This window comes from Pelmatolapia mariae, linkage group LG7 (assembly GCF_036321145.2).
Source record: "Pelmatolapia mariae isolate MD_Pm_ZW linkage group LG7, Pm_UMD_F_2, whole genome shotgun sequence".
Classification (NCBI taxonomy): Eukaryota; Metazoa; Chordata; class Actinopteri; order Cichliformes; family Cichlidae; genus Pelmatolapia; species Pelmatolapia mariae.
Window position 1 is genome coordinate 2587010 of NC_086233.1, and position 26916 is coordinate 2613925.

Genomic DNA, 26916 nt, shown 5'->3' on the forward strand with positions numbered 1-26916 from the left:
TTGGTTGTGTGTGCCACAGTCGTTGTTGTCTGACAGTATTTGCAGAATTGAGTGAATGACTTTCAGTAACTTTTGCATTTTGTCAAGAACTGCCGGTTTTATCAGAGTTAATGTGCTGTTGGGCATGGTTGGAACAGGCTGCCATCATTTTTAATGGATTCACTGTTTAGCTGCACACTGATGAGTAAATCACTTCTGACAGTTCAATCTGCTGTACGGTACGACTCTGCACAGCGACAGTTTAACATCTCTTACAGTCCCTGTGAGAAATGACTCTCTCACTCTGATAACTGTGAGAATATCCTCAAAATATTAACCGGTTTATGAAGCTGAAGAGGGCTTTTAATATGATACCGATACAGAAAATACTTGTATAAAAAATATAATCCAGTATACGTAACAGGAGCACGGGGGAAAGACGGTTATCTTAAGCAGCTGAGGTGAATAAATCAGTCAGTATGAGATGACGTGGCATCATAATGATAACTAGCAACGTCGCTCCCAGTTATAGCCATTCCAGAAATATGAAAGGACATTTACTGGTTATTGAGGTTTTACATTTTCTGCTTCATCTGAAGCCAAGTGGCAGCTGCGTGTAATGTTTAAGGTGGAATGTTTTAACACTGTGACTCCCTCACCGTCCACTTTGTCTTGTTGGCTCTGTTTCATGAAGTAAGCTCTAGTTTTGATTAAATTCTACCTTGATTACATCAAATCCAGATCTGAGTGTTGGACGTGTGGAGCAGCATTACCTGAACATCACCCATGAGCTTTATCTGAAAAAACAAAATCACAAATTCATCCTGCAAAATTACACAGTTGGTGTGAACGGCTGCATTAAGAAAAGAATATATATTCCCAGACATTTACACGTGCGGTGTGCAAAGGTGCCGGGCAGCAAAGACAGTACACACTGGGGTGATTCACTGGTTAGATGGTTGTAGGGAACAGGTATGGAAGCCAGCACAGGTGAGACTAATCAGGGCGGGGCAAACAACTAACCAGGATGGAAAATGAGCAAAGCGAGGAATAAAAACTGACAGGAACAGAAACCAATGTTTTCAAAATAAAACAGGAAAAGGTGAACAAAAACAGAACGATCCAAAACCATCACACTGTGAGCAGCTGATGTGAAACTCATCATCACTGTCAAGCTGCTAAAAGGTGAGTCCTCCTTCCTGCTTACGAACACAGAGTGCCGTTCATCTTATGGGCTGAACTATAATCAGTGATGTAAATGTGCTGTATTGTTTGAATATTGGACAAAGGTAAAGTCTTTCCCTGTTTTTCAGGAAAGGTAACTGTAATTACTGAAATGCTATACATTATTGGAGCAGTAGTGACCTTCTTTACTTGTCTATATATTAAAATAGGGACAATAGATGCTAATAAACATCATGTTCATGCCGAATAACAGAGCATGAACTCATAGCATTACATCCGGTTATGTAAAATTAAAAATGATGTCATGCCTACTTAGAAATGCTCACAGTTCTGGTTTGGACTAATAAACTGTTTGAGATTTGACAAATTCAAAGCACTTCCGTATTACAAAAGCTACTCCCGTACCGCTATCTTCATTTGCATTTGTATATCATACAGCATTTTATTTACTTTCTCATGCTCGTAAAACTGACAGAAATTCGTGTTCTACATCGATTTCCCGACAGTTCCAGTTTCCTTACCCCGGCTTCAAATTCCCGTGAACGCTCGCTAACCGACACTTCCACAACAGTTTGCAGCAGTGCATGCTCACAAATATCCCACTTGTCACACAGTTTAGGAGCAATTCTTTGAACTAGGAAGGTTTATCAGTGTGCCACCTGAGTATAGACTGACTATAGGTTAAAGATTCGTTTTAAAGATTATTTGGGATATTTTGGCCTGCCTGCATTTCCTGCTGAAACTTTAAATATTTAAACCTTGCTTCCTAGTTACAGCAGGTAATCTGATAAGTCGCATGTATTTGCATTTTAATGAGGACACTTTTATTTACTGGAAATAACCCACTCTTAAGGCTGGAGTTTAAATAATTGCAAGCACGCGTGATGCCAGAGACGAGCATGTTGACACACAGTTGAAATACTTCCTAATGAATCCATTAAGCACCTTAAGTAATGAGAGCAGTAGTTAATTACTGACCCCATTAGCATAACTGGTTGTGTGTAACACGTGACAGTCTTGGGGCAGCTGAGCTCCGTAACACGTTATCTCTCGTTACACGTCAGCTCTTCTGAGAGAAGTCAAGTGCTGTTTTGCTTCCTAGCAGCCTCTTTGAGCCGAGGACACTTTGCGACCTCGGGGTCCTCTCTTAAAAACACTGCGATGCTTTGCACCTGTTAATCATTCTGACAGCCGCCAGAATGTCTCACACGCGCACACATGAGTTCAACATCGATTTGCAGGTAACACGTTTGTGTCTGCTGCCTTGCTTTCTCGCTCTTCAACGTGCTTCATCATACTGTCTGGGTTGGATCCAAAATAACATTTGTTGCTGCTGCTGTGTGCTTCACATTCGACGAGAGACACTTACAAGGTTCCTAACCCTCCACTTGTCCACCCACTCCAGTCCTCCCTCCCTCCCTGTACGAAGCTCTGACACAAACCTCCTACATATTGCCACAGTGGGGGTATTTGTCTGTGGCTAATAAAATCACTCTTGGCTGAGACACAAAAGAGCTCAGCCGGCGAACGACGCTTATTCTGTCAACTTTTCCCCCTCTCTTTAAGCACACTTTGTTGAAAATGTGTTTTTGTGTTTAAATGCTTCTTGTTGTGCCGCTTGTCACTGCCATAATAGCCCGCTGTTGTATTTGTGCCAGTGTTATTAGCGCTCGCAGTAACGCATCTGATTTCACTTGTAGTAATGACAAAACAGCGGGCACGCCTCTGCTCTTCTGTGTTACTTTCTTCTCCGTCTCTTTCATTTGTCTTCCTCTGCTGACACCTTCCTCCTAAGCCTTTATTTTCCACGCTCCTTCCTGTGCTCTGAATCTCGGCCACCCTCTAGAAGATTATACATTTCTTTTTGCAGAAATTGAGAAATTGCTGTATAATTACCCACAAAGCACTGACTGCTCGATCTGCATAATTGCCTCTACCATCCATTGCAATTATCGGCACTGTTGTCTATTTTGAATCAAAGTCCAGTAATTATAGGGTCTTTTATGTTAGAGAGACTGTCCGGCTGTTATCACAGTAATCCTCTATAATCTCATATTCTCTATATGGGCTCCTAGTCATCGCCAAATATGGTGACAAAACATAATTACATGATGAGGTGCATGTATGTTGGCACGTGGTATGTACAGAAATAGCCTGTTGTATAGACTGCACTCAAACAGAATTGTTAAAAGTGGTCTGTGGCCAACATAAGCAGCAACACTGCAAACAAGCAGAATCTAAAAATACATTTTCTCACAATATAATAAGTTTCCACTCCAAACAGTAATTCATATAAAGTGATTGATCTGTCTATTGTAGGTAAAGACCCTGTAGTATTCTGGAGAAACCCCAACAATCAAGTGACCCTATGAACTAGCACTTGGCGTCAAGACTATATGGAAGGAAAAACTCCCTTTTAACAGAAAGAGCCAGGCTAAGGGAGGGGCAGCCATCTGCCACGATTGGTTTAGAGGTGAGAGGAAAGAATAGATAAACGAGAGAGGAGAAAAGAAAAGGAGACCATAGAAAGACAGTATACACACACAGACTAAGGGCGAGAGAAGACAAAATGGGATGACATGCTGCGGTGATGTGTAAAAGGAGGTAAGTGGAGAAGCCTATAGTGGCATAACTAAGGGAGGATTCAGGGTCACCTGATCCAGCCCTAACTATATGCTTTAGCAAAAAGGAAAGTTTGAAGCCTAATCTTAAAAGTAGAGATAGTGTCTGTCTCCTGAATCCAAACTGGAAGCTGGTTCCACAGAAGAGGGGCCTGAAAACTGAAGGCTCTGCCTCCCATTCAGATATGACCTATTATTCAAGAATTTGTATGTAAAAAGGATTTTAAGATAAATTCTGAATTTAACAATTTATGTCCAATATGGGAGGAATATGATCTCTCTTTCTCATCCTTGTTAGTACTCTTCCAGTAGTATTTTGTACTTAATGGAGGCTTTTTAGTGAGCTTTTAGTAACTTGATAGTAATTTTACAATTTTAGATTTATTTCACATATTAAAGAGGAGTCCCACATATTTGTTTAATCTGCATGTTGAAAGATCAACAGGGTGTCCAATATTTCTCACAGTGAAGGCCAAGGTAGTGCCAGAGCATCCAGAGCATGTGGTTAGACACCATGTTTGTAAGATATTTAGGCGTGAGTACAATAACTTCAGTTTTATCTATATTTAAAAAGAGAAAATTAGAAGTCATCCAGGTCATTGCCTTCAAAGCATGCCTTTGGTTTAACAAATTGATTAGTGCCAATTTGCCTGTGCCTTCTAATGATACAGACTAAAACATATTCACATATTCATATTATGTAAAAAGTATAGGTCCCAGGGCAGAACCCTGTGGAACTCCATGACTAATTTTGAATCTGTCAGATAAATATGGTTAAATCCACTGTAGTGCAATTCTATTAATACCAACGGTATACTCTAGTCAAAGTGTTAAAATTAAATCCGCAGTATTGAGTGTTGTACTGCGAACTAGCAGGATAAGAGCAGAGACAAGTCCTCCACTATCAGATGCCATAAAATATGGCATTCATAGTGTTCAATACTGTTGTTTCAGTGCAATGAAGAATTCTGAAACCTGATTGAGACTGATTGAAGCAATACTCTGCATCTTTTTTGCACTTATTCTTTCAAGAATTTCCAAAATAGTCGGAATGTTGGAAATGGGGCTATAATTACCTAAGACAGCTGGATCATGTAAAGGCTTTTTAATCTGTGGTTTAATTACTGCCACTTTCAAAGCCTGTGATATGTATCCTGCAGAGATAAATTGATCATATTACAAATTGCAGTATTAATTAATGTTAAGACTTATTTGAACAGTCTTCCTAAATGCTGGTGCAAGAACACTGAAATAGCAATAAACGTGTGCTGCAAGTATTGCATGAAGCAAGCATGATGGGAGCATGATTTCCACTGTTTTATTTCTAATGTTATCTTTTAATGTTGCACTAGACCATGAGGTCTGATTAAAGGTAAAGGTATTCATAGAGACAGAGACAGGTACTGCAACAAAACAACAGAAAAACAGTGCTGTCACTTTGGTCGCCAAACTTAGTCAGTCCCCAAAGGCTCCCATATTTAAAAAAAAAAAACATGTTTAGGGCACAATACATAAAGGTCTAAAAAATCACTGTTCACATGTTTGAATCATTTTAAAATGATCTGACAAATATCTTACAAAACATGAAGAACATGTATAGTGGTATTCAAAAATATTAATGATATATAGTACAGAGTCCCAAATTCATGGATGAGTTACTACTACAGTTACTGATGTCATCTTTTATGTACAGTCTATGCTGAGACATGACATAATGGCACACCTGCTGCTCCGTTAACATAAGATGGAACTTCATCTTCATTTGACAACACAAAAAAAGTTATTTTCTGAATTTTTATTGTTTAAAAAAAAATTACCGGTAAGTGAAGTTAAAAATGTCAAACACAGAAAGTGAAGTTATTTTATTAGACACTTCTTTGTTTTCTAAAATTGATCTTTTTAAATCACTTTCAGGAAATTGTTGCTCCTGGCTAATATGTTGTTCAAATATAAATAATTTATTTGCCATAAATTTGTAGATATATTAACTAATTGCCGTTCACAGAGGCTGGGGTTAATCTATCTGGAGATCTGCAGCTAAATGAATGAGTTCCAAAGCACCTTACATGTTTTAATATTCAGCTGTGAGAGAATAATTTTCTCTCAGCTGACGTGGAGCTTCCCCGTGTGAACACTCCAGCCTTTACCTTTCTTTGATGTGAAGGTCTCACTAATTAGTTGGATCCCAGATTTCCCCTTATATCAAGATTCCAGGCTTATCTGGGTGGGCTCACTGTGTTTATATGTGCGAGTGGATGAAAAAAAAACTCAGCCAGAGGCGAGGTTTACCGCCCAAGAACAATCAGAGTGCAGGATGAAAGAGCCCCCCCTCCTCTCTAATGCTGGGAATTTCTGATGTTATTATCGTATACATCTGTGGGCCTGAACTGATCAAACATGCATGACTGTGAGCCACAGTGCCAGGTTTATGTTTTCTCCCTCTTGGAACTGCCAGTGGTAGTTTGCATTTAGATGACAGCCTCTGGCAGTCCACAAATTGAAGAGGCAAGGCTCTGATTTTTCTCATTCCACTCAGCCTTTGTCGTCTTCAGATCAATAATATTATTTTTCAATAATGTTTGCAACACACAAAAGGATCAGTAAGGTTCTGCCTCATTAGCATTAACCGAGTGCCCAGCTTTGTTAGATAAGACAGAGATACAGCAAGCACACAATTTTGCAAAGATTGGTGGCAGATCTCATTTTGAGTCAGAAAACAGTTCTTCTCAGATTTTGCTGGTGACACAGTGATCGTGAAATTAAAGCTAATATTGATAATGCTTTAAAAAAAACTGTACCTGCTTCTTTAAGAACTTTCGATAAGACTATTAACAACTTTTTTTCAAACATCTGTTTTATAGATTTTTGGAAAGAAAGGTAGAGATATACAAAAATAAATAAATGAATTTAAAAAAATCTAACATTTAAGAACGCTGGTGTTTTCTGACATTAAGGAGAAATTACTGTATTACATCATATTTGAAAGGTATTACCTTAGAATACTGTTGCTCGATTAGACCATTAACCAATCATTTTAACTTTGTTGCCATTGTCAGGTAAATGGCTTGACTCATTGTATCTGCTTTTTTTCTGATTGTGGTATATTTCCTAAATCCTTGAGCCTTGTGACAAAGGTTTGGGCTGTCCCAGACTTCTTCATTGTGGATAGGGAGATGACCTGAGCTTCATATTAATCCTTCACTTTAACCTCAGAAAGCTCTATTAAACTAAAAGAGTTCCTGCCTTTGTCGAACATTTTATGCACAGAGGTGAAATCCCTTTGAATATTTTATGTAATCTAGTGGCAGAGAAGTGCAATCAGTGGACGACTCAGAATATGCCTAGCGTTTTAAGAGACACTGTTTTCCAAACATTTTTCACACACTTCATCAGAAACGTCAGTGCTGAATTCTTCCTGCCTGTCTGCCCTGGATGAGTTTGAAGATGGACCATCCAGTTATGCAGGGTGTTTTAAACTGACACAGCTCACACCTTTAAGCTGCAGTCTGGGGTTCTGCTCATACAGTCGAACATGACTCCTTAAAAAGTGTCTCAGGCTTAAAAACAAGAGAACGTTGGAACCCTAAAGGTCCACCTTAATTGCTGAAAAGAGAGTACAGATATCTGCTAAAAAAATGATGCCCTGCTTTTGAGAGAAGGACTATTTTTTTCTGCAAGCTGCTTTGCAACCCACTTTGATTTAAATCCTATTTCACTAAATATAAATAAAAATCATCTTTTGACTGTATTTTAAAACAGGAACATTTTAAAATGTCTGCTTTGCAATCTTTCAACCTTTCTTTTTTATATCACAAACCTACTCTGTTTCCTGGAAGAACCACATAATTAACAAAGAAATGTCACAAAATGTCCGAGGTTTGAATGCCGAAGAGTTAAAAATAGACAAACAGCATCTCTGCTTGGGTACAGACGTTATCTGCAGCAGGACATCTTGTGATCTGCTCAGCTTTTCAACAGCAGTGCTCTTTCCCTCTGTGTGTGATCACTGCCCAGGCTGCCAACATCCCCCCATGAATCTTAAGAGCTGTCCCACTTGCCAAAGTTATCATCCCACCACTGCCCTGTAGCCTTGTGGTCAACATCTGCTGAATTCCATATTACTTGATCAAGGACTTCATTTGTAGTCCTGGCTCTGGTTGGACTCTTTGGACTCTCTTCAGCCCCCCAACGCTGAATTTTCCAGCCACTTCCTGTACTTACTCTCCGATTTAATTCTCAGATCGGGAATGGCTTACAAGGCTAAGTAGGATGGAGTCGGATCTCTCAAGGACTTCATATTCCAGACACCACCTTACTGCTTCCACTGATTCTGCTGTCTCTGATGAGCCTTCAGCTGCACTCCTTCAGTCCTTGATTCAGCTCTGTGCTCGCTGCTCTCCAGCGGGATGACCTTCCTGATCCAGTCAAGACTGCCGTCTCATTTCCCAGCTTGAACTGACAATTCCCCAGATTGTTTTATCACATTCTTTTTTCCCAGACAGACTCATTCGTGTGATATTTAATACATGTTTGACTTTTTTAGGCTTCAAATTCAGTTTAAAGAATTTTCTGTTTCTCTACCGTTAAAATGCAAATTTCAAAACAAACAAACCCGAACACGCGCCCGGGTTATAAAGTTCTTAAGGGCAAAGAATCTTCAGCTGACAGCAGGCAGCATCAGTAATATTCATGACAAATATAAGATAGAAGAGGAATAATTTAGGCTGTTTCCTCTGCCAGTGTCTGGGGCCTTTTGACTTTTCTGTTTTCTTTTGACTTCTTCATTTGCATTTTGGTACTTTGAAATAGTGACACTGCTGAAACAGAGCTTTAAACTAAATAAAAGCTGGATAGAATAACTTGATTGCTCCGCCCAATCAGAGCAGAATCAGGAACATAAACTATGAAAATACACCAATGAGATTTAGGCTCAATAAAGACAAAAAGGACCACAAAAACTGTCTTTTATATTTATTTAATCAAAACAAAGCAAAGAGGCAAATAAGGCTCAAAAATTCAAACATGATTCAAGGTGAACATTTTGTGTCTTGTGCTGTTTGTTATTCCATCCTTTAGGGACATTTAGAGCAGTCAGAATTTTTAGGGTCCAGTCTTGGATGTTAGATCAGTTACCTGAAGTTTGTTATCCTCTCTTTGAGATGACTGTATTTGTACATGACAAAAAGACGCATAATGAAGAAACTGTGACCAAATTAATAGCACACAAATTTGTTCTGAACCACGTGTATCGGCTTTAAGATGATTGCTTAACAAAAGCTTTCCATCTTTTTTAAAAAAAAATACATTTAATAAAAAGGCTGCTACAGAGTATGTGCACACCAAAAGAATCAACACCCGTACAGAAGTAAAAGCAAAGTGAAATAATGAATGAGTAAAACAAATATCTACTGGAACAAAATGTAATTTCTTCACTAAACGTCTCTTTAGAGGAAAAGAATCAAAGCTTATTAGAAAGCTTGCTCACTCCTCCTCGCTCAACATAGTCCTTCCAGAAAACTGCACAGGAATATTAGAAAAAACAAGGTAACACTATAACATAATCCTCCAGGGGGAGTAGTTGATAAAGCAGCACAGCAGCAGGCTCCTTCTTCTTGTCCTGCAGTCAATCAGAAAAGACAAAGAAAGGTCGCCAATCAGTCGCAGGTCTTACAAATACAGTCGGACAAGCATTTTGTGCCCCCAGGTTTCACTCCACACCTCTCTTAGCATCACTTTGTGCTTTGTGCAGTCAACTCAAGACCCACCACAGCTTTGTGGGGTATTCACAGACAACTTTTGGGCCCCTAACATCCCTGCTTGGGAGCCGGGCAGCAGTGCTTCCCTGTCAAATCTGCACAAATGGATGTGTCTGCTGGTGGGCACACTGACCCCATTATGCGTGTGCCAATCGCTCCAGCTGGTGGTTTAGCTGGTGCCACCAGTCGCCCCCTCACTGCATCGGGAAGCACGCCAATACACATGAGCCTCTCACCCCTCTCAGGAGCCACAAACACCCTGCCTGTCCTCCCTTGGTACTCGGTTCTTTCTAATATGACCTCAGATCAGAAGAAACTTCCCCCGGTAGCAGTGAACGTCGAGAGCAGTGCCAAATCCTGTGTGGTACAGAAGAACTCAGTGTGGTTGTGCATACCACAGGAGATGTGTGCATTGGGTGGGGAAGACATAGGTTCGGACAGGCTTAGCACAGTTCTGCTTGTAGCTGATGCAGAGTCAAAATGTGATGAAACCACATCTACAAAGACTGTTTTTCCAGTAATCTATACTTTATGATGTTGATTCTTCTCACAACATGATGTGAGATGATGGGAGAGACCATGTTAATCCCTGCAGCTCGCAGCGTAAGACCAATCTCTTCAATAATTCGCTTTTGTCTTTATAAACACATTCCTATCTGTACTTTATCATCCTGCAGGGCGGAGCCTATTCTGCAGCGAATAAAGGAGGACCGGACCCGGGTGGTCTCGCCTTCATTTGACAACATCAAGTATGACACCTTTGAGATCGAGGAATACCCTCTGTCTGCTCAGGGCTTCGACTGGGAGCTGTGGTGCAGATACCTCAACCCGCCAAAGTCCTGGTGGACGCAGCACAACAACACGGCGCCTATCAGGTAAACGAGAGATGAGCTCTGAGGCTCAATAATGTAAAAAAAATATGAGGGGAAAAAGAAATGGTTTTATTTTATTAAAAGGAACCTCTTTATGTGAAAGAAGTCCAAGAATGTATTAATTATTAATCATTTGACTTGAAGCATATTGAAGTAAGGTTGATAAGATCACTTACTAAGCTCATTATTTTTACATTATAATTTCTCCAACACTAATCCCCATGAATAATTACGTATGTAAATTCTGCTTAGTGTAGTGTCAGTATTGTAACCCGTATAAAACCCGCGGGAAGCAATACAGCTACAAAGCAAATTAAGTGTAACACATAAAAACGGTCTCGGTGGGCCGTTACATTTAACATTTCAGAAGGAGAGCAGGTACATTTTATGTCTGCTTATTTGATGTCCTAAACACCATGCACAGTCACCACGCATACCCACAAATAACGATCTTCAGTGGCCAGGAAAGTGTTGCCAATATAACGGAGAAAGGTTGCTTAGACGCACACCAGAGGCCAGTACAGACAAACAGCCCAGTAATGACAGCAAAATTGCCTGCTCACCAATACGTGCAAAGAGGATAATATGTCTGTTGTTGAGGTTTATGGCAAGTAAATCAATAATACAGTGTTTATAGATTTGGACAAAGACAAGAGGACGTATCCTGCTCAATATTGTAATGGAGGAAGATAAATGGGCCCAATTATTTATTTCTCTATCTTCTTAAGCACTTTTGTTCAAGTGCAGATTGCTGCTGGATTTGCTCGGGAGGACCGCTTGAGAGTATTGTTACCGCTTAATGGCTTTCAGAGCAGTTTTGTTAAATCGGTATCTAATTTCTTAAGTAAACATGCGTATTGTGCTCTTCCTAGTTACCAGAAGATGATGAGTTACGGTCTTTGAGAGGCAGTGTTCGGACGCACATTGTTCCTCTGAGCTTCAGAAAATCCACCTTTGAATGCGATAATGGATACTACGTTAAAGTACAAAATCTTAATTTACACCGAGGCAGAATAAACAGTGTGGGAGAGCTCAGGAGTTCAGAAAGGAGCCGTTTGTTGTTTCTGCTACTAAAGTTGGGAAGTCGCTGCATGTGTGTGCATGGGACTAAAGCTCAGAAATAACAAATTAATTTTAAAATACTAAAATGCAGTTTTTTCTAAAAGAACAAAAGTGAAATACAGAACAGTGCAGACATGTCTCTGGAGTGACCAGTCGCGCTCCTTCGTCTGGCAGTTCGACGAACGAGTCTGGATCTGGCGGTTGCCAGGACAACGGTACTTGTCTGACTGCACAAGTGTAAAGTTTGGTGGAGGGGGGATTACGGTGTGGGGGCTCGGCTCTTAGTTCCAGTGAAAGGAACTCTTAATGCTTCAGCACACCTGGAAGTGTTTCCTCTACACTTCACATTTAGCATCACTGCAGATTGATAATGTGAACTCCATAGCTCAGTATTTCCTGTACGCTATAGGCTGTAAAATAAAAACAACTCTTTAACTGAATGTTGTATGAAAAAGAATGTGTTGAAAGCTGGGGGGGTCTTTTTTTGGTTTCTGGCTGTTTGCCACTGTGTGTATCCACTGGGATGCAAAATTCACCCAAACAAGCTGTTTTTGCTGCGGTGCTGTATTTCATATTGATAAGAAGAGATGTGTGCGACTGACAGCATGAATACTAATAGGAGTTATTTTTCACCCCTGTTGATTCAGTTTGATGTTGATGAAAGATTTGTGTACTCTTCCCGCCTGAATTTCCACAAAATGTCCTGAAGTAGTTGTGTTAGGTGAAGGCATCATTTTGACAGCTGCATCATTTGTGAGTATAATGCACTGCTTGGGGTTTCATGGAAGACTAAGGACTATGTTTAGAGCAGCGAATGTGCAGTGTACTTGAAAAATAGATCTGCAGGGGCCTTGATCCCCACAATTAGCCCCAGTATGAGGCTAATTGTGGATTAGGACATAGCTGTTGTATGTGGGTAGAGGAGAAGGCTTTGCATTATATTTTTTTAAAGGGCCCAATGACAGTGCATTCACTTTAATATAAAGCAAGGTTCATTTTTCTGTGACCTTTTCTCTTTCCTCTCATTCTAGGAGCCCTGCTCTGATTGGCTGCTTTGTGGTCGACAGGAAATACTTTGAAGAGATTGGCCTGCTTGATGAGGGCATGGAAATTTATGGTGGAGAAAATGTGGAGCTTGGAATCAGGGTGAGACGGTCTTTATAAACTTTTTTTAACTGATTAATTTCTGAATACTCAAGAACTCCTTTTTGTCCAGCTTCATGGAGACCCTTACGATACAGTCCAGAATGAAACAGATGGTTTTGATTATAGTAAAAATTCATTTTTTTATGTATTGGGGTCAAACCTTTTGCCACACTCACCATTTTGATGTAATCAGCAGCAGCTGCCTGACAGCTTGGTTTAACCAGACTTCTAAAAACTAGTTACTGGTGAAACATGGAGCGATGGTAACCGTTATGAATCTTAAACTGACCCGTCAATTCAGTTCTGTTTTCTTTATATAGCACCAAATCACAACAACAGTCACCTCAAGGTGCTTTATATTGTAATGTAAAGTCCTTACAATGATACAGCCAGCGTGCGTTAATAGAAAACTGTCATTTTATGAGGAAAAAGTGTCAGTTTATTTCAAAATATATTTATTTACACCTGCTTCTAAACAACAGTAATATTTACACCTCTACTATTTTATCTCCTCTTCTAACTCTTTGCTCCTTTTCTAAAACTAGCATAAAGTTAGGGCTGGATCAGGTGATGCTGAATTCCCCATTAGTTATGCTGCAATAGGTCTAGGCTGCTGGGGGCATCCCATGATGCACTGGGTGTTTCTTCTTCACTCAAATTTTTCTCTGTGTGTGTTTATACAGCCTTATTAATCTCAGGCTTTCTTCCACACTGTGTCTTTGGTCCTGTCTTCCATCCCTCACCTGGGATCGGTTGCAGCAGATGGCCCTCCCTCCCTGAGCCTGGTTTTAACAGGTTGCTTCCTGTTAAAAGGGTTTTTTTCTTGCTCATAAGGAGCTGTTAATTTTTGGATCTTTATCTTAAAATTCAAGAACAGTTGCATATACCAGTAAAACTGATTTGAATTATATCGATTGAGATCTCTGCCAGCACTTTACATACAGTAACCTACAAACACATGTAACGTGGGCCGCCTAACAACAGCATCAGCTGCTGTCACCATCCAAACTGAACTGTGCTAAAAGGACGGCTCGCCTGGCATACAGAAAAAAGAATGACCTTTCCTTTGATAGAGCAGCATCTTTATCGGTGAGTGTGACTCACCCAAACTGAGCTAATTACTAATGATGTAACAACTACAAATTGTAACTTAATATGATAAAATTATATGAATATAATGAATGTAGTGCAGCTACAGTAACTTCCACATCTTCCAGTTTCTGTAGTTTCTGGCAAATCTGAGCAGCAACACATTTTATTTCATTTTCAGGCAGCCTAACGCCATCAGAACATTAAGTTACCAGAGGGACTCTATCTCTAATCGGATCTCTAGAGGCCTTGGGCTCTGCACAAGCACAGTCATCCTGAGGCTGCCAATCAGCCCCGGGAGGATGCCACAGTGTTGAGGCTGAATGTATCCGGGAGCCATCCGAGAGAAACTGTTGACTCAGGCTCGGTGTGGAGTGATTTACTGCAACCATGTCTGTGTCGGGCAGGTTTGATTATCAGGCCGGGCTGGCTGATGCTGATCTGAACCACCAAGTCAAGAAAAGAATAGATAAATAAATGAAACACAGAGAGAAGTTTCTGGTTGTTACTGTACTATGCCCTCTAAAACAGACATACAGCCCAGTTATCATTAACTTTGTCTGACTGCATCCATTTGTGATGCATTGATAGACATTTTAAATGCCACCTTCCCCCTGGCTCCATTCTTCTAAAACACAGCAGTAAAAGAAACCCACATCGGCAGCCTTCAATGAACTGTCAAATCTAAAGAAGGCATGCTTGGAGCTAAATGATCAGAATCGAGGAAGAAGAACTGAAAGCTGATTTGAGTTATGGTGGGACAAGCCACCAGCAACTATGGTTTCAGAAACTGGCCTGAAATAAACTGAAATCTGTCGATTTAAATGTGTCCAATCTCCCCTTCAGAGTAAGCACCTCATGCATGTTTGGACTGATTACAGCACTGCCACTATTTCTGGATCCCTCCTTGCAATCTTAACCTTTTCAGTGCTTTATTCAGTATCTATATTTCAACAGATGAACAGAGACCTTCAGTAAAAGATCTGCTCTGCTGCCCCTGGTGAAAAATAAGGTATTGCTTAGGTTATGGAGCTAAAGAGCTGAACAAGCAGACCTGCCAGCATCCAAGATGACTGATGCTCCCTGTTTTTGCTCGGGAATGGTGGATGTTTCCCCAGTAATTATACCCCTCCACCTGTAAACAAGAAATCAGTCGAACTTCTGTGAGTGCGACGCTACCTGTAAAGGAATGTTGGCTGGATGTTGACTACAGGAGCTGCGTTATCTCAGTCTAAACTCCAATAGGAAGAGTGCACTTATATGAAATATTGCACCAGATTTATTAAAGGTCACAAACACAGGTGCTTCTGCAGCTCGCAGAAGTGCATTTCATATGTATTTGTAGGTGTTGAAAAGTTAGAGAGAAAATGAAGGAACCACTCGGACAGGATTTTTTTTTTTTTTTACATTTGCAAGAGCAATTTTCAAATTTTTCAAATAATGATATTTTATGCACCTTATGTGGTTGTTCAAGTTGCTGCTTTGATTATTTGGAATGAGGAGGGAATACATGCCTAACCTTTGGCTCCTGTAGTTGCTCAGCCAGATGTTTCGAGCTGAGACGCGTCTATTTCTGCTCCTTAATACTTCTGTTTAATGTAAGAGAGCAGAGCTTAACATGGAGGACCAAGAGAGGGGGGAAAGTAGCTCATTACACATGCATAAAGTTACAGTGAGCAGCAGAGTTGGCAGTGTTTCGGGGTATTAGTTACATTGCTACACAGACATTGGTTCATAATAAAAACTTCAGGCAGCAAACGTCTGTGTCTTCACACAGCAGGGCACATGTAGAGATCTGCAGCCTCACAAATCAGCTCTCATGTAGTCTTCTTTTTCAGAAGTGAAGTGTGTTCAAAGAATGTCGTTCAGGGGTCACTGGATTTAATTCAGAATAAAGGGGAGTGATGCATGCATGGATCAATCAGGATCTGGTGGCAAATCATCTTTTGGTTTCTTCTATTTGTCCTACAGGTCAAAGTTCCTTCAACCTCCTTCAGATTTTAACAGTTTCCCTTTTATCAGAACCTGTTGCTGCTTCTTCAGCTGCTTCCTGATCTGAAGTGTAATTCTGAGACATGTGCATGAACCCCACAGTTACACTGCTGTGCTGGTTAGTAGATTACTCCCTCCCTCGTGAGGTCTGATTGATGGTGCAGGGCATCTTTGAAAAGAACTGGCTGACGATTTGTTTTATAGATTATTCACCCGACAAACTTTCCAGTCCAGCACACAGCGTTTTGCAATCAGGCTTATTAGTTCCACTTAGGATAGTTGGCTCTGTGCATTTTCTTTAGAACAGCTACAACCTGATGTCATAAACACAATGTGATGTCATGAATATAAATTTGTCTGGTCACTGGCTGTGTTGTGCCTTTCTTTGTCTCATGGGAAGCTTTTGTGGAGGACTCGGATGTGACTTTCTCCATATGAAGCATGAATGTCAAGCCTGCTACAGGTCTGATAATGCCTTTCTCCTTAGCTCCTCACAGTGCAGAGAGCATGAGTGCTGCTGCATCATGCAGTGAGGTTATTCTCTATTATAGAGCTCTTTTGCCATATAATTACTCTGCATAAGCCCACACTGCAGAGACAAATTGAACACCTGTTGACATTAGCACAGCGGAGAGTCGGATGGTTTATTCAGTGAAGCAGAAGTAGCGAGGGTCTCTCTGTGGGGAGTGAGCTCACCGTCGCCACCACGACCGCAGTGCACGTCTTTCTGACCCAGATCAGATGCTCCCCTCAGCTGTCGGCCGCTCTGCCCACCAATGCCCTTGTTGGCCTGTGTGCTGAAACGGGGCCAAGAGTCAGTTGCCCTCTGCAGGGTTGACAGCAACGGTGAAGCAAAATGGACCGGTTTCAGTGTAGAGGCACTTCAAAGGGGCTGTGGAGCATTTTGTGTGGATGTGGACAGGTTACAACTCCGTGTGTGGAGTTTTTTGGAACATCTGAAAGAGCAACGAAAGGTTAGCCAGAGTATTGACATTTTATTTCTGTAGCAAACACTTCCAGTGCCACAGGACCATCTGAAGCCTGAACTCAGCAGCACGTGGAATTCCATAGAGCCCCCCGCCTCGACACGCACATCATTATTCTGATGTTTTTTCACTTCGTGGTTTTCTATAAAAACATCAGGAATGACAGGGAAAGTCAATATTTCAGCACACAGAGCTGTAGAAACCCCTTTTTCAGATCAATGATTATGTAAATCGGCGGTGATATTTTGACAGAATCAGTTCTGCACACATGTCCCAGGGGCATTGCTCTTAATCTAACTAATTCATCATGTGTTGGTTTTGGCCGCAGGTTTAACTCAGAAAACACTCCGTTTGTTCTATTTCTATCTTCATACCAAACACAGACTACTTTTTCTTTTTTATCAGCGATTTGTTCGTGCGCTCCCTCGGTTTCTGCAGAAGCTCTCCGTATCTCTGGCCTGCACGCTCCTTTTAGTGATAAAGATTGCTTTCATGAAGCCTGATCTGCGCCGTGCTGGCGTAATATTGTGCATATTTAACACTCATTGTCTTTTTTTTCTCCCTCCATCACGACGGGTGGTTGTCTTCGCTCAATGTGATTTATAATTCACAACTTGTTTATGCCTTTTGCTGCTCATTTTCTCATTAAAAACTTTTAAAAACACAAGTCTGACAGCAAGATTTGTTCCACGTTTCGCCAAAGGAGACAGGCCGGGAGACAATTAGGGATGTAAATGTGCTGCGTTTTGTCTGGGTGACACCCGTACAAATCAGCCAGACACAACTTCCCAGACAGCGGATGCACACGCACCCAAACTACGAGTTCTCAAAGTCATAATGATGCTCTGTGATGTTTGCTGTGTAGTATTTGGCACATGACCCTGTGTTCACCCGTGAACAAAAATAACAAAGCCAAAAAAAGAAAACACTTCTCGAAAAGATAACTGAGGACCAGATTTCTCTCCCCTTTATTTCACTCTCTTTATCTCCTCTCTTTATTCCCGCTTTATCTCCCTGTGTGTTTATCCCAGCACCTCCTCTTTTTACATCCTTTTTTGAATCTCTCCTTCTTTCTTTTCCCCTTTTTTCCTGATGCCATTCTCTATCTCACGCTGCACACCCACATGCTCAGAGGTAGATTGTTATACTCGAAGAATAGCTCCTTATACTCTAACCCCATGTTGTAAATCCTTTACAGAAAGTGTTGAGGTATTTCTGAAAGAAGCATGTATTATCTCTGAATTTGGCCCTGCCTGGGCGTCAGGCCAGCGCTACAGTTTCTGCTGTTGTTCTGCAGCAGCGCTTTGCTTTGGTAGGATAGAGGGAAGGAGGCTGGCCGGCAGGAGGGATTAGAACACAAATGCACAGGAGTGCAGGATTGGAATAGAGAGAACAGGAGTTTCTATTCAAATCAGCATTCCCCAGCATTTGTTTGTGAAATCCTAAGGTACCTGCAGCTCAGTGTTTGAGCAGCGCTATCGTGGAAACAATGGTACAATAATCTTCTGACCAAACGTGGCGAATTCTAGAATATTTCTAGAGAATTGTTGCTATTTCCTGAAAATTGGTCCACATTTGAAGCAGCTTGATTGTTGCACTTTGCTTTGTAGCTGACAGGTGGTCACTAGTGGACGCTCCAAGTTCCGTTGTCTAGGTAACCCTGTGATGTATTTGCTGCCTCGCTCATACATCAGTCAACGATATCCTTCGCTGTTATTGGCAGTGGTTTGAATTGGATCCCTGAAAAAAAGTTAATATGAGTGGAGTTGATATGAGCTAATAATGGAAGTTTTGAAAGAACTGAAAGCTAAGAAAGGTGCAGTAAATTAAATTATACCTGGGAGGTGGAATGTAACATATATCAAATATCAATAGCAAAGAAAAAAGAGGTGAAAGCAGAATCTCAGCTGATATGTAACTTCCACAAACAAAGGAAAAAGGTGATCTAAATGCTGACAGATGAAAGAAGCTGAGATGTTGAGAAGGAAGAGCTCAAAGTAGTGAAAGTACCAGCAGAGATGGCCTTTGCTTCTGCCAAGCCCTCCTACTGACCCGTGATCCATGTAATTCCTTCACCTTTGAGATGGTGCACATCGCATCATACTCTGAAACTCACTGGAGGGCAAAGTAGTAAACATTTAGATATGCAGCTGTGGGCTGAAACACTAATAAAATACCTGTAGCTGGTGAAAGATGTTAGATTATTCCACATCAAAGCATTATTTGAGTACTGTATCGACTTCGTTGTCAGAAAGGTTATGTTTAGCACTGACTGTCAGTGTTTAACCACTGCAAGCAGTTAACAACAGCCGTGCAGAGGTTCTAGCTGCAGTAACATTTTGTCAGTGTGCATATTTTTCCTTGGTGTAACAGGCCAGTGGGGTTAGCCTTTAAACATGACTTATTATGATCCTTTCTAACACCATGTTTTTATTTTCTCGATCAAGAGCAAAAATAGCAAAGTCTGCAATAAACAACACATTTAGAATAAAAGTGCTGCAGGCGCCTGATGAAGACCTTACACGATGAGGTGAGGAACTTTATATATTTACAACAGTGATGAAAAAAGAAGTTAGATTAAAACAGTACAAGTAAGACTCACATTGTGTAAGAGAGAATTGCAAGTTGCATTAATAAATCATAAATACTCTCTAAATATGAGAATAACAGCTGCATGGAGGTATGATACAAATATGTTTGGGGTCTGACAGAACGAAGAGTTATTATACAGCTTTGAAGAGAATGGTAGTGTTTATGGCAGGGAGGTTGAATCAGTCTGAGGGAGAACAGAGAATAGATGCACTCGCTACCACAGACCTAAAGATCTCTGACATCTTGCTGCACATAGTAAAGGCTCTGAGCTTCCTTAGTTACTTTGGTTCAGTGAGTTTTGCAGCATGCATGTATGCACAGCTCTCTGAAGCTCCCACCACAGCATCTCAGTCAGGCTGAGGTCTGTACTCTGGACCACTGCAGCACCTGGATACTTTTCTGTTGGACACTTGATGCTGTGCTTGGGATCTTTGTCCTGTTGACCCAGTTTGGTCCAACCTTAGCTTTTGGACAGATGGCCTCACATCTGACTCTAGAACGCCTGTGGCCAGAATCCTCATGTCTCCACCACGCTCCAGACAGCTGGTATGAGATGTTTGTGCTGATGTGCTGTGTTTCTTTTTCTGCAAATGTGCTGCTGTGCATGATGGACTAACATCTCCACTTTGTCTTGTGCTTTGTTCAGATGCAGCTTTCCAGGCCTAAGCTGTGCTCCCGTGTTCTTTTTTTAATGAGAAGAGGCCCTGATAACCCTTTCACACCAGCCATGTCTATCATGAACTTGAGCCTTTAACATGTTAACTGTGGCCTGTCTGAATCTTGAGTAGTGGAAGCAGTAAGGTTGTGCTTAGTTTTTCAGGCACTGCTTCTGCATTTTTAGTTTTTATTCTGATAAATAATAATACTGAATAATATCCCACGTGTAGCTGTACCTAATTTTACCTAATTTTAGAACCTGCTGAGGGTGTGATGTTTTTATTTATTATCTCCTCACACAGAAAGCCTTTGAATTCAAAGACACTTTTTTCCATTACCGTATATGGCACAAAAGAAGGAAGAATCCAAACATGAATCTGTATGAGTTTTCTATGATGTGCTACCTCGCACACACACCAAATGTTGTTTGTTAAAACATGTATGACTTGAAATAACATTTGTCACATGTGTCATGGGCCTGTCATAAGCCTGGCTAGTCCTACGTAGGCTGTAGGACAGCTTCCACTGTCAAACAAGTGCAGACAGGTTAAAATAGCAGCATCTGGGTAGGCATTACCACTGTGTGCCTGTGATACCTTTCTATTCATGCTAATTCCATCAGCCAGGCTCAGTTTCAGCAGGTTTTAATCTCCTATTCAGAGGACACAGGTTTAACTGGCAGTAACCTGGCAGGTGCTGAAAATATCTCTACCTTTTTTGGGAGTCCCCACAGTCCTCACATGTGTGAATTTACATTTGTGTGTGTGTGTGTGTGTGTGTGTGTGTGTGTGTGTGTGTGTGTGTGTGTGTGTGTGTGTGTGTGTGTGTGTGTGTGTGTGTGTGTGTGTGTGTGTGTGACAAAGGTGTGGCAGTGCGGTGGCAGTGTAGAGGTCCTGCCCTGCTCTCGGATCGCCCATATCGAGCGTGCCCACAAACCCTACACGGAGAACCTGACGGCTCACGTACGCCGCAATGCTCTGAGGGTGGCTGAGGTCTGGATGGACCAGTACAAGAGTCACGTCTACATGGCCTGGAACGTTCCACTGCAGGTAAACACACTGCACTCATCGTGTGTGTGTGTGTGTGTGTGTGGTGCTTCTTCTCTCTGTGTGCGGGGGTGTTATTGTGGACATGTTTATTTGTGTTCAGGGGTTGTGTTACAGATTTTCTAGCAGCCACGAATGCCACCATGGAGATCCACTACAAAGTCAGTGGCACATAAATAACAAGCAAATGCATCTCTGAAGGATTGTTGTTGTGCAAGCATATACTGTATATAAAAGATGGAGCTACATTTTTGCTGTGGATTTTTGATAATTCTTAGCATGTTAGTTGTATGTGTGATGAAAGTTAGATAAAATAATTGAGCGTTAAGTTACCAGATAACACTAGAGAGCTTGGTTATTTATTCTGTGTCAAGCTCCATCACACCTTTTAATGTCATAACGTTGCGTGTTTTAGCATTGGGATCGATTTGCTTTTGGACCCACCCTCAAGCGGTCATTAGAGGTACTACCATTTTTGTCACTTCCTGTTTGTTTACGTTTTCAGATGACAACTCACGCAAGTCATTTGAATACTGTATAACAAAGATCTACAGTGTGTTTCTTAACCAGGTTTAGCTGACCTATCAAAACCTAACCAAACCCTCATAATCCCAAAAAGTTCACACTAGTTCAGCCTTACAGTATCCATGTTTCAACCATGTCTGTTCAGGTCTAATGCAAAATCGGACTCATACCTGAGTGATTGCACATATACCTAACTCACCCAAAGTAGTCCTTCAGTTCATAGCTAGTTTCATTATTCATAAGCCTGTAGATCACTCTCTCCTTCAAACAGTAGAAAATGTCTTCCAGTTTCCTCGAGCCCGGCAATAACTCTTCTCTGATATTGTTTTTTGTATGAGCACAGTGTTGCAGACTGGATTTACAGTGATTCAATGCGGATCGGCCAGTAGATGCTCAAATTTGTAGGACCAAGAACAATTTATGTCTGTAGGGTAAATTTCCCCTTGGCAGGAAAACAATCTTTCGGGGACCTTTCACGTACTTTTTATGTAGATTCTGCCTTAACATCTCTGTTTAATTTCAGCCGTTCCTCACTGAGTATCCTACTCTGTGAGGCTCCTTTTTAAACACTCCTTACTGTTCTTCTGCTTAGTTATTATTTCCGACTCTTTCATTGCCATTCCAAGGATGGTAGTAGTGCTCAAAGGACGCAGAGGCCTGAATTCTGCACGTGTTTTTATTTATTGCTACATCGAATGTAAGAAAATTGAAGCTCTTTTTGTATTTATCGTGTTGCTCGAGGTCATTGAGTGGCAGTAAAATGCTCAGCATGTAAAACTTGGATCTGTGTGTGTTTACTTCCTTGCCTAGAACTCAGGAATAGACATCGGGGACATTTCTAAGAGGAAGGCCCTGCGGTCAAGACTCCGGTGTCGACCGTTCAGCTGGTTCCTCTCCAACATCTACCCCGAGCTCCGATCCTACAGCGACACAGTTGCTTATGGCGTGGTGAGTTCCTGTGATGGACCTGCATTTCCGTCTTTGCCTATGTTGACATCCAGAATTAAGGGTTTGTTCATTAATGAGTTCCCACTGGTTTCTGAATAATTCTCAAATCAGAACATTATGTATTCCTGGGTATTTGTAGTCTTTGTGAAATAGTTGGCCCTGCAGTCGACTGGCAGCCTGTTGAACCCCACACAGCCCATGAGAGCTGTAGGGATTTAGAGACTTTTGTATCTTTCTGTTCTAGTTTAAAACCTCTGTTTCTCGTACATTTATAGCTTTCCAAACATTTCCTGATGCTCCAGTGTTTCTGTTTTTTCTTTTGTTCCTCATTGATGTCCTCATGTATGACCCTGGGGCTGTTTCATGGACTTTTGCCTTCTTATGCACGACCACTACCAGTTTTGGATTTGGGATTCGCATTCAATACTATTGATACTTCTTTTCATGTTTTGGTGTAAAATAAAGATATTACAGTGATTAAAGTCTGGATTTGAGTTGCTAGAAGTGATGGGGGGTTTCTCACCATGTGGTCTGCATATCAGTGCCTCTGCTAAATTATTTTGATTCCCTGTGGTGACAAAATATACCCTCTACCCAAAATGATTCATCTGGAAATGGTCACAAATGGACTGTCACAGTTAGGTCCTGTGCTCCTGCGAGTGTGCGCCTCTTATTTTGAGTTTTGTTCAGATTCTTCATGTCGATGATTTTTAGAAATAAACTAAAATAGAAATAATACCCACCCTGTTATAGTCGTATCATAAACACCTCTTCATGACTTCCTGTAACTTTCCAGCTGCAAAAACCCAACTTTTCTGTTAACCCTCAGTGCAATTGCACACTCACTTTAAATCACAGCAGCGGGTATGGAGAAGGTGAACTTTTTTTCTACCACTTAACTTCTGCATGACTATAACTCTCATCAGCTAACGGCCGTGGGAGGATTTTGCATAATTGAAAAATGACAGTAATCTGTTGAAAGCGGAGCAGAATTATCCCCCTGCTCTGACTGCTCCTGCTGATAGAGGAAGAAAATGACTAATTTGGGACCAATTCCACTTACTAACCATTTAATGTCATTTTTAATTGAGATCTCAGTCACCCTTTAACCCGTAAAATCTTTAAAACTTATAACTGGATTGTAGCTTGGGTAGGCATCCTGTTTCTGCATTGATGAAAAAACCAAAACTTTTGCCATATTGTAACTTAAGTGTACCGAGGCATGGACTTCACTAGATCCCTGAAGGTGTGCTGTGGTATCTGGCACCAAGATGTTAGCAGCAGATCCTTTAAGTCCTCCGTGGATCGGACTTATTTGGACTGAGATCTGGTGAAACACCTCAAACTCGTTTTTGTGCTCCTTAAACCGTTCCTGAACCATCTTTGCTTCGTGGCAGATGGCACCCTGACTGGTGCCAACAAACTGTGATGCTCTGTGTATTCTGACACCTTTCTATCAGAACCAGCCTTACATTTTTCAGCAGTTTCAGTTTTAGTAGCTTGTCTGTTGGGTCAAACCACAGGGGACAGCCGTCACTCCCACATGCATCAAAGAGCCTTTGCCACCCATGACCCTGTCGCTGGTTCACCCCTGTTCCTTCCTTGGACCGCTTTTCATGACCCCTGCAGACGGGAACGCCCCACAAATCTGCAGTTTTAGAGATTTGTCCCTTTTTCAAACCTCCTCAGATCCTCATGTTTGTCCATTTTTCCTCCATAAAAACAACTTTGAGGACAAAATGTTCACTTGCTCCCTAATATACATATCCCACCCACTAACAGGTCCTGTGCTGAAGAGATAATCAGTAGTATTCACTTCACCTGTCAGTGGCCACAGTGTTATACCTGATTGGTGTCGTGTAGAATAGTACAAAGAGCAAGACAGCCCATTTAGGAACAGATTCTCAGACATGAGATGGAAACATGACACTTGTAAGGGTTAAAAAAAAAAAGATCTTTACTGGGTAAATAATTTGATACAGCTAGATGATGAACCTGGTAACAAAATGTGGGTACAAAGTAACCCGCATAACCTCCAGGTTATTTTGACCGTATCCCACCAGGTGATATGATTATTTAAGCTTTGCCCAAAATTCACTTTCTTGAGTTTTTTTGAATGATAGGAAATCAGATAAAATGTCCACAGTATCAGTGCATGCTTCTGTTACTCTGAAATAAAAATAATAACTCGTAAACTGAAATGAGATTTGGTCTTCAGATTGTGACACCTGGGGCCTATTCGAGGAAGCAGGTAAAACAATCTTTGAGTTTAAAAATAAACTCAGAGCTGCCAGAACAGCTGATCAGAGTTGCTCCAATCAGCTCTGGGAATGTTCACCCTGAATATGAACACGTGTCAGTGCTGACCGTCATATTTATATTAAAAAACAGGAAGTTTAAAAAGGTTCATTTCAATTAGCTCCGTCGTCATGATAGACAGAATAAAACTTTGATATTAAATATATAATTTTTTATAACATTTGCTGTCATCATTTATCCAAATTTAATTTTGATTAAATGAAGCTGGAATCTTATTTTTCTTCTTGATTTTTTAATCTAATTACTCAGCTGTGACCTGACAGGAGAAACGGTCTGTGACGTTATTATCCTCAAGACAGTGTTTAATAAATAAAAACAGTTTTTTCCAATGGTAATGATCATTTCTATGTTTCAATAATTTTTTAGTAAAAGCTTAATCTACTGATGAAATGTAACAACCTCACTTTTTTTGCTATTACTGGATAAAACCTCTGCTCTAATGTTCTCCAGTTCAGTCATAGTTTCAGATTTCTGAAAAAAAAAAATAAACAGGGCAACTTTCCAGGTTTTTTTTCATCTAAAGTTTTATCATTAAAAAGAAGCACATTATAAGAACTGCTTCAGTTTTTATATATATTGCATAAATTAGTATAGCTTAGAGCAAAGGAGCCTTTTTAAACAAAGGAACAAATCACGTCAGGGAAAATGAAGCCATTATGATTCGGACGGGATGAGCTGGGAAATGACCGGAGCTGTACTGGATCTAGTCTGAATCCGTGATCCGTATTCATTTTGGGTCCCTCCTGCTGTGCCAGTGGAATCGGGTTTGCAGAGTGCATGACTGAACTTCAATCTGTGAACAAATATTACTACACTGTTCAGGACAGACTATCTTTAGCCGCACGTAAAAAGTCACTTTAAATATATTTAATTCAGTTTCATTGATCAGTTTCATCGATGCTGGTGTGAAACTGATTTGGTTCCAGGTTTGTGGAAGAGCCTGAACGTGATTTTCAGGCCAGGAAATTTCAAGTGGATATCCTTTTGTACCTATGAAGTGTACTACATGAATACTATAATTGCTGTATAAACAAATAGCTGATTTGGAGGGGGTCAGGTGGGAGGCACTCACTGATTTTCTGTGGAATCACCCAAAAAGGAAACCACCAGGTTGAAGCCTCTTATTTTCAGGCAGATGGGACATGCTTGTTCTCATCTCGTGGGAGAGTTACGGGTGTAAGTTCTCTCTTTTATTTTATTTTTTAAATAACTTTGAATCATCTGTTGTCTGCAAGCTGGATGCAAACAATTTTTGTTTTCCCACCTGTGGTTAAAAAGGACTTCTTTCAGTTTTATTCAGTCTCTGTGGAACATCAATTCTGTCGCTGAATAGAAGAAGAAAAGAGTTATGTGTTGATAGATGTGTGGGTGGTGGGGTGGGGTAGAAGGGCGGCTGGGTGGGGGGCAGACATTAGCGGCAGCAATTGAATCTCCAGTTCTGAAAGCAGCCTCCGCGTCACCTCTTGTGCTGTTGTTCGATAAACACTTCAATCACGATGTGGGCCGGATGGAGTTATTTGTTGACACTACTGAGCACGTGCGGGGCTTGGCTTCGAGCGTGTCAGAGGAAAGCGTTGCCACGGTGACATGTGAGAGATGTAGATAGGAAGGTTTCATATTTGCCAAAAAAACAATATCTTGCGGGAGATAGCAGTCGGAGAGAGCGCGACATGCGTTCTGATGTGACAACCATCTGTTTACACACTCATCTCTTATTTAGCATGAAGTCAAAGCTACAGGAACACACAGCTCACACAAGGCAAGCACTGAACACAGCACAGACAGTGCTTTAACATTTGTTCAACAAATATTCCACTTGCAAAAAGAAATTCTGAAAATCGTGTATTTCAGGGGAATTTCCAGGATTTTTTTAAATCCAGAGATTGGACCTTCAGCTGACCCATCCACTGTGAACTGAAGCACCATCAAAAATGTCTCAGCAGGAGGGTGTTTGTCAAGAAGCCATGCTTAAAGAAGGGAAACAGAGAGAAATTCAATTGGAAATGAATCTGGAAGAAGTCAGGCGAGAGCCATAACAGAAGAGTTACAGCCGTCTGTTAAACACGGTGGAGCATCTGTTATGGTTTGGGCTGCATTTCAGCCAGTGGTGTCGGACGTCTCTGTTAAAATCAATGGAATTA

At 41.0% G+C, this 26916-nt stretch overlaps 1 protein-coding gene across 2 annotated transcripts in view; it reads left to right on the plus strand.

The window, feature by feature from the left end:
* The window catches only part of LOC134630348 (polypeptide N-acetylgalactosaminyltransferase 18-like), a 167585-nt gene that overhangs the window by 105485 nt on the left and 35184 nt on the right, over window positions 1–26916 (plus strand). For both annotated transcript variants that reach the window (XM_063477555.1, XM_063477556.1), the window contains exons 5-8: window positions 10219–10416; window positions 12507–12621; window positions 20801–20986; window positions 22319–22456. In XM_063477555.1, coding sequence (XP_063333625.1) covers window positions 10219–10416; window positions 12507–12621; window positions 20801–20986; window positions 22319–22456 — 637 coding nt within the window. The remainder of the gene's footprint in view (window positions 1–10218; window positions 10417–12506; window positions 12622–20800; window positions 20987–22318; window positions 22457–26916) is intronic.